Below are 12,306 nucleotides of genomic sequence, written 5' to 3'. Positions count from 1 at the left end.
GCCATTTTTGAAACACATAAAATAAAAAGCTGTAATTTCTACAAAATTAGGCTGCAGGAAAAGTTTGGTTTTCAAAGTAAAGTCTAAATGATGGAATAAAGTGATAATTACGAGAAGAAAATATAAATACTTGAGGGGAAAAAAAACAGCTTCAATTATACGAGAATAAAGTAGCGGGAAAAAAGTTGCACTCTCACTAGAAAAAGTTATAAAGTGGTAGTATCAGGAAAAATGATGTCATTTTAGTATCATAGAGTTGAAAATATGGTATGTCATAACAACAAAAACAACAAAATATGTCAGTCAGGGCCCCATTAGGATGCTGTAAGGTGTAATATAAATACACTTTGATGTGGTCTATCACTATCACACTGAGGCAGGGGAGGAGAACATTTTAAAACTACCCCGGACAATGCCCCAAGATGCTAATAAGCAAACGTGCGCACCAAACGAGTGCTTCGGGTATTATTATCCAAACAGGTATTTTTAATATTCTACTGCCTGTAATCCACCACTGAAAAAATGAGAGGCAACTGAAATATGGTTCTAAAGCCAAATGTTCTGCATATGAAAAGGAAAACCAATAACTAATAAGAAGATCAGATCCGCATCGTACCGTGAGCCAATAAATGTGGATAGAGTCATCACTTATGACAAAGTCAATTTGGAGTTTGAGACGCTAGCCAGGTTTACATGAGGAGTTTTTCGTCTTTCCGAATGACTTTTACGAAATCATGGTATACAAGGAAAGGAATATTCCAATCTCTTGTCTACATGCGCCGCTATAATCAAACAGACTAGTCAATAGGGCATGCCCAGTAAAAAGTAAACATCAACATCACGTGATACCGACTTTTTACCGAGTTTTTCTTTCACTTGTTGGAATAACTCCATATTTCCAGTTTTTCCTTCGTCCAGTCTTGAAATTTAGTTTGGATCTTTCCGCATCAGTCCAGTGCCGATTGCTCGCCTCCATTTTTAAAAGTGAAGAACGTCTGGATCTGCGTGTTACGTCATATCTGAGCATGCGCCTAAAGAACGCACCCGGGATAAATTTAAAGAGGAAAAAGATCAAATTCAATCTTGCTAATATTTTATAATTAAACTCAAGACATGTTTTATATAGATATATATTTTCTTTTTTAATAAAACTGGACTTGTGAATAAAGTATAGAAGGGTTTAGATTCTGTTCCACAGATGGCGCTAATGCACACAAAAGCTGCTTGCCAACCGCCAATACACAACATAACATAACATAAACAGAAGAAGAAAAACACCACAAAGAAGAACGACAACTTTCCGTTTGAGCGGGTACAAGATACCTCGATCGGATTGGGGAAAGGAATATTCCACACATGAGAATCAGATTATATGTTCATTCGGATTGGCACTTTTCTTTGGGAATGAGGTGTATACAAAGATTCAATTATTTCCATTTCAGCAAATAAACCGAATGCATCTGGAATATTTGGCTCCATGTATACGTCATTCCAGTAGAAATATTCAAATATTATCTTGGTTTGTCCTCAAAGCTCACTTTTGCCCAGAACGTGAGGATGATCTGTGAGAATGAAACCATCAAATACTTTGCCATTTCGACCAGACAATGTCTCTGTGTGGACAGCCCCTATAAATGTATACAAAGTGATGTCCTCCAAAGGAGAGAACATGGTTCTTGTTCCTGTATTAGTCTTCTTTCAATGACCTAATACTCATCCTGTTTCAGCATGTCCTGTGTTTGTGGGATTACAGATTCAACTTCCTGAAATAATGCTAGCAAGGACTTATAGCAGTGTTTTTATCAAATACAATTATGGTAAACCACAATTTAATTACCAGCAATCATACACACACACACACTCTCTCTGTTCCCCCCCCTGTAATTACACTCCAAGCTTGCTGTGTTTATATAAACGTACATCTGACTCGTCATCCAGCATTTGAAATCATATCTAAGATGAACGTAGTGGGGGTTTCTCCGGGCAGAAGCTTTTTAGACCGTTGTGAGCTAGCATCATCATGTGCTAACTGTAGCACACAAAACATCGCAGCCCATTGTACAGGGTCAGGCAAAATGATCTGACACATTTGTTAAAGTTAAATAAAAGGCAAATAAAGTAAAGGAACAATTTTCATATTTTTCATTTTGCTTCGTTTCTTTATAATGCCATTGTTATTTGTTTCTTTGTCAGTTGCTGCCATGAATTGGACTGGCGAGCATGGCGCTTTCATTGTGGAAACGTTTATCAAAACAAACGAATCTGTAAATGCAACACAACAAGTGTTCCGTTTGCACTTCAATCTTGGTAGACATGATCCCGTACCAGCTCCAAACACCATCTTGTTATGGGTTACCAACTTCAGAGCTATTGGATCTGCATTGAAACCAAAACCAACCGTCCAAACTCGCACTGCCAGAACGGATTTAATTTTTCAAACATAATGAAACAGAATGGCATTATATGTACAGTAAACCTCGGATATATCGGATTCAATTGTTCCCACTGGTTTTGTCCGATATAAGCGAAATCTGTTATATGCGTATACCGGAAAATGTCCGTTTTACGCATATATCGGATTTATATCCCGTATATGCGTAAATCGGATTTTATCCGTTATAAAAAGACACTTCCTTGACTATGTTTCCAATGTACCTGGACGCGCAGGCAACGCTGCAAACGCTGCAAATGACGTCGTATAGCGGCCTGTCACGATTCGGCGAATCGGAGCGCCACGATGAGGCCATCCGATATATGCGAGGGAAATTTCATGGAAATGCATTGGAACGGGACTGGAGATTTTGTCCGAAATAGGCAAAATTCGTTATAAAAAATCCGATATATGCAATTAATTTTTATTGGAAATGCATTACAGAAAAATTGGTTCTTTTTTATCTGTCCGTTGTGAGCAAATTTCCGATATATCCGAGTCCGATATATCCGAGGTTTACTGTACTTTGTGAAAATGAAAACACTTTTTTGTTTCTTGACTTTATTTGCCTTTTAATGAACCTACAAACGTGTCAGATCATTTTTCCTGACCCTGTACATGCGTACAGGTGAGTATTTCTTTGCTTTGCATACAGCAGAATGAAATACAAGCTGAAAGAAGGAATACTGTATACCAGATTTGGAATATGGGTTAAAGTTCCTGTTGCTCCAGACGGATATCTTTTGGTGATATTTTGCAACACTTTGAGGGCAGCGGGGCGACAAGTGTGCAATTCTCAAGCTACCTGAATGGCAAAAATGGAACTTTAGCCTGCTTCAGGTTGACCGTTTGCCCCTGTGGTGATATTGCGTGGCGGTATCGAGTGCATGCGTGTTTCGGAAAGCCAAACGTGAAACCTTCCGCCATGTTTGCCATTGCATTATTGTTGCTTCGCCCAACCCTGAAATGCCCCCCTCCAGCATGTCTGATTGGTTTGATTTGATAGCTAGGAAGTGAAGCGACCCCGAGAACCTTTATTAATTAGCAAGGTGACCGGCTGAGGATGACGATGGAGGCAGATGACGCCTGTTAGTGCTAAACACACACGTTAAAGCAGGGGTCTCAAACTCAATTTACTTGGGGGCCACTGGAGCTCGGGTCTGGGTGAGACTGGGCCGCATCAGGTTTTAAAAAAAACAAAAAAACGCATTTATTAAAAATAAAAAAATTTAAAAAACTGTTCCAATTTTTTACAAGAAAATCTCTGATAAAACATTCCACTGTTCTCAAATATCTATCTTTTTATTGTTCTACACAAATTAAGATGAAAAATAAATAAACAAATCAAGAATAAAGAAAATCAATCAATCAGTAATAAATAAATAATAAAAACTTAAGAAAGCACATATAATTGGTGGGTAGACAAATGATTTTTTTCATATTAAAATGAACAAAGCATTATTAGAGCCCTGTAGACATGACAAAACACGACTATAGTCACATTTATACTCTTTTTATTTACAACATATTGCGCAACTGCAGGGTCTTGAGACACATTCTAACTCACAAACTGGAGAGCTAGCGACCTAAACGGTAGCCTTCGAGTTATTTCCTTTAAACTTAAATAGCCAAAAACTTACCACTTCCACACGGATAGGGAGGATAACTATTAACAGTTATTTAACCTTTAACATGAACATGAATCAAACGTAATAATTTTTTCTGGGTACATGATACCATACAGCATCCATATCAAACTTGCGTCGGCCGCACTAACATTAAACTTTCATATCAAGGCGGGGGCCTCAAACTAGTGTCCTGCGGGCCACATTTGGCCCGTGGGCTGCATGTTTGAGACCCCTGCGTTAAAGGAATGGTCATCCTGTCATTGCTCATGTTGGCTATGACAACACAGCCCTGGGGGAAAGCTGCTCCTTAGTACTGGTCTGACTTAGTCTGGGTTTTCATGGTGTCTCTTCTCTAAAGGGTGGGTGGCATATCTGCATCTGCTGCCTTTCTCTTTCGTACACAGTGTGGAGGTTCGGCAGTGTAACGCCAAATAGACACACTGGCACAGGGTACTCTGTGTTGCGTCCTTGAAACTGGGCCTGCATGTCTTATTCGGGCGTGCGGTTCCATCCGTTCAGTCATTGATAAGCTATGGAGATGGTGACGCGTCGATGTGCTATCGATGGTAGCGTAAACCCTATCCAGGCTGTGTGATTGAAATCTGCCACCATTACAGCTCCTTCAGGATAAGCACTTAGTAGCTTTCCGGTGCTACGCTAGCACTAGCTTATGTGGCTCTGTGGACAACTTGGATTTGAACAACAGAAACTTCCCCGGGCCAGGTCTGCATTTTGCATTTCAATTACACATAACACACGCACACAAAATACAAACTAGCTGCCGCTTGTTAAACAGAATACTGAGTCGCTGCGTGTGTGTGTGTGTGTGTGTGTGCCGCCATCTTGTTGTTGGCTTTTCAAAGAGTATAGTGTGACGCTTTGATGAGGACGACCGTGTGTTTGTGTGAGATGGAAAACAAGTTCACTTTGACCTGAAACACATTCTCTACTCCTGCTTGCGTGTGTGTGTGTGTGTGTGTGTGTGTGTGTGTGTGTGTGTGTGTGTGTGTGTGTGTTGTGCAAGCATGCAGAGTGTGTGAGACTGAACATGTTGCGCCAGGCCCCAACAGCAGACAAACTTTTATCCAAGAGCAGAGTCTGTCTTCTCTTATTGGCTCATCTGTGAGTATTATTAAATCTGTGCATTCATCTGCTTGGCTTACGTCCAGCTGCGGGTCGGATACACGTCTTTTAAAGTCTGACCCGCGAGGAACTTCCCATCCCGAAGCAATACATGATGAAATATTGTTGTGCGCAAGAAAGACCTTAATCAGCTACAATTCTACTTCTCAATATGAAACCACAAGGACATCAAGATGAACCACATTCTAAAACCACTCATAAAAAGCAGACTACAGAAGAGCATTTGACTAAATTAACTAGAACTAACTCAATGGTCCATTAACGAGCCATTAAAAAAAATGAAGCAGAAAACACCAATGAATTATGGTGTGTCCCTGAGGTTTACAGCTTTTACAGCACAATTAAAACTTAATGCCGACTAATTTCGCCGCTATTTAACATGAAGCCAGCATTAAATGTTAAAAAGGGTGAAAATGTGTCGAAACGTGCACCCCCTGCTGTGCTGCCTGTGCTGGTAGATGTTGTTATACAACTACTACGGTTTTCACTCTGGACTCTTATTGAAATAAGACATTTGAGAAGAAATGTGGCTATACAATTATTATTAGAATTCATTTTAAATGGACTTTGAAAGGAAAGTTCCAATTTTCTGTAAAAACGGACAGAACAAATGAAGAGCTTGCAACCAAAAGGCGCTAAATCCATTTTGACTGATTTAGAGAAAATCAATGATTTTTAACTACGCACATATCAATCTATTTGGTCATCAAGTCTATATTGCAAATGAAAGAGCTATCAATATAGGTCATAAAAATGCATGCTATAAAAATCCTGCACACACCATGTATTTTATTTTTTTTTTTTAATTAATTTTTTTCCGGATTTAGCGCCTTTTGGCTGAAATGATGGATTTAGCGCCTTTTGGCTGAAATAAATTTGAAGTCACCTTTAACTTCTTCAATGGCATTGTTGTAAAAGAATGTAAGGTGCTTTAATGTGCTATGCTAATAAAATAATTACAACACAGAAGCCATTCTCAACATACAATACAAAATCATTATTATTAATTAAATGAATAAAAATGTTATTAAAAGCAGTGCTCATATTTGACTGCACCATGAAGGTGACAGTGACAAAAATCATCTCATTACAAACTCTTTACATTGTATGGTTTTTAGTACAAGTAAAATAATGTTTCTCATGAAAGTTGGAGGTGTCAAGGTAGAGACATGCCTTTTATGGCGTAAAAAAAACTTCCATGTTACAGAATACTGTAAAAACACAATTTGTGTTCTCCTGAATTGCATAACATACTGTAACTATCATACGTGTACTTAATGTACACAAACAAAACAGGATGCGCACTGATACTGGCTTTCTGTATGTGCAGTGCCAATTGTATTCTTCTCTCTGATTGGTCAGATTATCAATAGATGGGAAACTTGGGCCAATCAGAATAAAGAATAAAGAAAGGGATTTAGCTCCTTTTGGTTGAAATCTGAAATGGAAATAGCGCCTTTTGGTTGAAAGCATAAATTTCATATCACTTTTTTTCATATTTTTTAAAATGATTTCAAGACCAAAATATGTGATTTGGATACACATGACAGAGGTCTATTAAACTCATGAAAAACAACTTAGTGAAAATTGGATTTAGCGCCTTTTGGTTGCAAGCTCTTCAAATACATTTAGCAAGACAGATTAAAGGATCCCAGACATGATTCATCAGCTTTGCTTAGATACGTTATATGTTGTTGTTGATTGTGTTCTACATTGTTCCGTTTTTCGAAGCGTAAAGTCAATGTCATGTCATGTCATCAAGTCGGGAACTATGAATGTCATTTCAACAAACTTACCGTTATCATTCAAAAATGCAACCTTGAATTTGACACCCATGCTTTATGGAATTTAGTCCAAACACCAAGAAATTTGGTACACACCTTTCAGGGTGTGTTTTCAATTTGAGCAAGATCAGCTGAAAAACATGGCCGACCATCAGTCACAATTACAGAAGTGTCAGGATATTGCGTTACGTGTATGCCAGCATGTATTCCACAGGAGTTTGAGCAAAACCCGCAGGGGGCGCCGCAAATGTCATTTGCAGCTCTAATATCCATTGGGGACATGAGCATGCATGTACGCCAACATCAATAAACATTTACAATAAGTGGAGACACACACACACACACACACTCCACTGGTGCTGATCACATGATGCCCGTCATACCTCCTGTGCTGGCCTATCCGAGGCAGAGGAGACATGAAGGCACATGCACAGACATTGCTTGACGTACCATAAACACAGCCGTGTTTATCAGTTGACATTCTTCACCCACACACTTTCCCTCTGCTGCAGCCTTGTCAATGGTCCCAGCTATTTGTCTTTCAAACAAGAGTCTTGTTCCACATGTCCACATGTTAGCAACGCCAGCAGCACAGACACAAAAGGTCAACTTCCTGACTTTCCCCGCCCAGCAGAAAGTTCCGAAAGACGAGCGAGCAGCCAACATTATATGCGGGCTGTGACAGTTGAAGTTCAAGTATAAACACGGCCGTGGTCGTTACGCTTTGAACATAGCCTGTGTTCAGACACAGAGTCGGACGAGGGGGAAAAAAAACAACATAAGCTATAATCGCCTTGAAAAAAATAATAAGCATTCTCTCCGCGTGTCTTACAATAGACGCCATTCTCTGTGTTTATGCGACAAGAGGAAAGACTGACTGGCCGACTGGCCGACTGGCCGGCTGGCCCTCTGGCTGGCTGACAGGCTGCCGCGCAAAGCCGCAGTTCTTTTTTGGAATGAAAGGCAAAAAGAAAATACCAACAAAGATGTGTACTATGCTGTTTGTCCCGACTCTTCTCGCTTGCAGTCTTTCTCCACAATGCCTACCTTGAACGGCACAGATCCCTGACTCAACAATAACGCCTGAGTCATTTCAGACTTCAAAAAGATGGCCGGCCTGTAATTATGAATCACTTCCTCTGACACACACGCTCCAGTCAATGGATGCTAATCAGAGGGCTTAACTCAAGCCGCAATGAACAAACCCATTGCTTTCCACCCATTGACATGTTCCGTGTATCGCTGGACTCCTCGCATGGTGGCTTCCACAAGCGCGTTACATCAATCATTATAGCCATTAATGTCACATATAAACACGCTGGGAGATAAGAGGCTGCGTACCACTTTAGAACGTAAACATGCATGCCGCCAACACAAGAACACAATGTGGCTCAGGCCGCTCAGAGTTCGCTGCCACCCCAGTCTAGATCATTCCCCATTCTACGATTCCTGCCTTAGTGCAGACGCGGACAGAATGGCAGAATTGACCAACAAAAACGGAATTTACCGTTAAATGCGGTACTTTGCGGAAAGTGCCGTAATGTTGTTTGTGTGAGGGAGAAGTTCAATTGTGGCGGAATCTCATCGCAAATACAGTAAACCTCGGATATATCGGATTCAATTGTTCCCACTGGTTTTGTCCGATATAAGCGAAATGCGTTATATGCGTATACCGGAAAATGTCCGTTTTACGCATATATCGGATTTATATCCGGTATATGCGTAAATCGGATTTTATCCGTTATAAAAAGGCACTTCCTTGACTATGTTTCCAATGTACCTGGACGCGCAGGCAACGCTGCAAACGCTGCAAATGACGTTGTATAGCGGCCTGTCACGATTTGGCGAATCGGAGCGCCACGATGCGGCCATCCGATATATGCGAGGGAAATTTAATGGAAATACATTGGAACGGGACTGGAGATTTTGTCCGAAATAGGCGAAATCCGTTATAAAAAATCCGATATATGCAATGAATTTTTATTTGAAATGCATTACAGAAAAATCGGTTCTTTTTTATCTGTCCGTTGTGAGCGAATTTCCGATATATCCGAGGTTTACTGTACTCACCTACGCCCTCCTGCATTAAACTCCTGCAAAAGATGGCAAAAAAACCCTCTCTTACGGAGCGCCAATGGAAGCTAGCTAGGGTTAGCTTAGTTTAGCAGAGCATGCTAGTGGAGATGTGAGCTTTAATGTAGCGTTTTGCAATGGCGTGCAGGTTCCGGCATGTTTACTCCTGCACCCAGCTCGTCTTAAGCATCAAGCAGCATTCTCAACAGACACAACACATTTCCAGCCTTCAAAATAAGAGCGTGCAGAGGGGAAAATCCCTTTAGAAAACATGGCCAGGCTCCACACGTCTCCATTCGTGGGCTAAATGATCCAATGATGTATTGCATCAATAAATGTAAGGATTTTTGCATTGGAATTTTACTCACTAACCCAAAAAGCACACACTCTGGCAAAATAAGAGCAAAAGGTAAAAAGACTGAATTCTAAAAAAGGAAAATGGGGAAAAAAAGATTTCATCGCTCTCTGATAGCAAGAAGTTAAAATCTCATGTTGGCTTTGAAGGTAGTTTAAAAAGGATGCTTTTCATTAGGGGTGCCCTGATCCGATATCGACAACTGATATCGTTCAAATATCAGCGACATTGTGGCTGAGTGCAAAACTTACTTCTCTGGCAGTGGTTCTGGGACCAGCATCGCCCCCTGAAGTGTCCGTTGATGGTGTTCTGTGGGCAGATGGTCTGGCCTTGGGCCGTGCCGGGACATACGTCGCCACACTCCCGGTCGTTCTTGTTTTCCACAATGTAGTTGTCCTCCACCGAGTCCAAGATCTTGGACCAGTCCAGAGTGGCCAGGTAGCAGAGGTCTGGATTCTTCTCTATCCTCACAGCCCCCCTGGTGATATTCATGAGGCTGTGAAGGCCCACCTCCTTCAGCTGCAGCATCTCGTAAATCACAAGGGCGTAGTTGAAGAAGAGGTTGTTCCCGCGGATCACGGTCAGGTTGGGGAAGAGATCGGTGAGGGAATCCAGGCCGTAGACGCGAAAGAGCAGCATGTAGTCGGTGACCACCAGCAGCTTCGGGAAGCTGAGGCCCCGGAAGTCCTCGGTCTTGGTCTTGAACATGAGCAGGATCTTCAGGTGGCCCTCGATGATGGTGCAGTTCTCCAGCGTCTGCAGGTTGGTCACATTGTTGCGGATGTCCTTACTTTGACAAACTGAAAAGACAGAGGGACGGCACACATTCTTAGTAGAGAAACCGAGAGACCAGACCTTTCAACAATATGACACAGACAACAGATAACTTCTTTTTCTATCGACTTTTGCTAAACTTGCATTTAACTGTACACACCAGGAGGTATGAAGGACTGGAACAAATTAGGATTTACCATTTGTACCTGTTGATTTGTCCTAACCAAATATCATGACGTTACTACTACTACTACTACCAGGAGAACCAGACTATAGAGTGGAGGGATCCACCTGCTGTGGCCCACCAAAGTGCACTATATTGGGACACATGCTCCGAGCAGCCGGTATGCCGCTATGGAGGTCAGGAGTATAGAGTGGGAGGAGCCACCTGGCATGGCCCAGCAAGGTGCTCCGTATTTGGGCACACGTACCGTGCCGCCAGTGTGGTACAGTAAACCTCGGATATATCGGAAATTCGCTCACAACGGACAGATAAAAAAGAACCAATTTTTCTGTAATGCATTTCCAATAAAAATTCATTGCATATATCGGATTTTTTATAACGGATTTCGGACAAAATCTCCAGTCCCGTTCCAATGCATTTCCATGAAATTTCCCTCGCATATATCGGATGGCCGCATCGTGGCGCTCCGATTTGCCGAATCGTGACAGGCCGCTATACGACGTCATTTGCAGCGTTTGCAGCGTTGCCTGCGCGTCCAGGTACATTGGAAACATAGTCAAGGAAGTACCTTTTTATAACGGATAAAATCCGATCTACGCATATACCGGATATAAATCCGATATATGCGTAAAACGGACATTTTCCGGTATACGCATATAACGGATTTCAATGATGGGTTACTGAGCTATTTTTAATGTTATCAGTATGACGTCATAATTCCCTCGTAAATGTCGGGCACTCCTACTTTTATTGACAGAGCTAAAACTGTATGGGAATTTAAAAGAAGGAATTCCTTATTTGAACTTTTTCACCTTGCCAAAAGAGCAAATGTGCTTAAGTCAACAAGCGTTGTTTATTTGCCAAAGTAGTAAGCGTGGTGTGGATATCAACGATTAGCATTTGGCTACACTTCCTTGATCAAATATGGGGAAAGTTAACACAGTGTTGTTGAAGTATTCATAACGGGGATGGGAGACTCCCTCTTGTGTTGTTGTTCTCAACTCCTATTTCCGTGCCATCATGGTGCTACAGTGGAAGGAGATAGCAGATAGAACGATGATGTTCTTATTATCTTATATATATATATATGTTATCATTATTTTACTTAATATGGATATAGCTGCACGGTGGCGAGTAGTTAGCATGTTGGCCCCACAGTTAGAAGATCTGGAAGACCTGGTTCGAGTCTTGGTTTGGACATCTCTGTGTGGATTTTGCATGCTCTCCCTGTGTGTGGGGGGGTTTCCTCCCACATACCAAAAACATGCCTGTTAGCTTAATTGGCTGGCCACCAGTCCAGGGTGCACCCCGCCTCTTGCCCAAAGACAGCTGGGATAGGCTCCAGCATACCCTGGTGAGTATAAGTAGCATATATTTCTTCCAGAGGACATGAAACTAGTCTGCCACCTCCCCTGACCAGAGTGATGCAGATGCGAGAGGGTTAACAGAAAGGAGACCCGGAAGCGAAATGCTTATGAACGCTCATTCATGCTTTTTCTTTCAGCTGAAGCTCCCAGACACACAAACCCACATTTGTTTCAGCGTATGGACGAGCATGCAGGCACTCGCACCGGAGGAGTTCATAGTAGGGCAGATATTTATAAGGAGAAATCCGAATATGAGCGGCATGGGCATGCAGCCGTAATTTCACACCTTTTTTTCCCCAATCCTAGCTGTATGGAAAATAAATGATGGGAGGATGGAAAATCATTCTTATCTTGACATTTAGCCTGCTTACTTCCATTTTCTTTGCAAAAATGATATCAATAATATGTTAACTTTACATGTCATCACCAGCGTTTCCCACACATTTATGTACTCGTGGTGGGCTGCCACTAATAGATTTGGTGCTACCTGTTCGCCCTTGCTCATAAACTATTTATAAAAGCACAGGACTTGATGGAAAATGTCCTTTGAGCCAATAGATAGTATAT

General features: G+C 41.5%; 1 protein-coding gene across 1 annotated transcript in view; it reads right to left on the bottom strand.

Moving 5' to 3' along the window:
- Positions 1-12,306, bottom strand: part of insrb (insulin receptor b) — a 128,840-nt gene that overhangs the window by 85,656 nt on the left and 30,878 nt on the right. The window contains exon 2 of the mRNA XM_058073090.1: positions 9,666-10,214. Within this exon, the coding sequence (XP_057929073.1) occupies positions 9,666-10,214 (549 nt within the window). The remainder of the gene's footprint in view (positions 1-9,665; positions 10,215-12,306) is intronic.

Source organism: Doryrhamphus excisus, chromosome 5 (genome assembly GCF_030265055.1).
Source record: "Doryrhamphus excisus isolate RoL2022-K1 chromosome 5, RoL_Dexc_1.0, whole genome shotgun sequence".
NCBI lineage: Eukaryota > Metazoa > Chordata > Actinopteri > Syngnathiformes > Syngnathidae > Doryrhamphus > Doryrhamphus excisus.
This window is presented reverse-complemented; position numbering and strand designations above follow the sequence as displayed.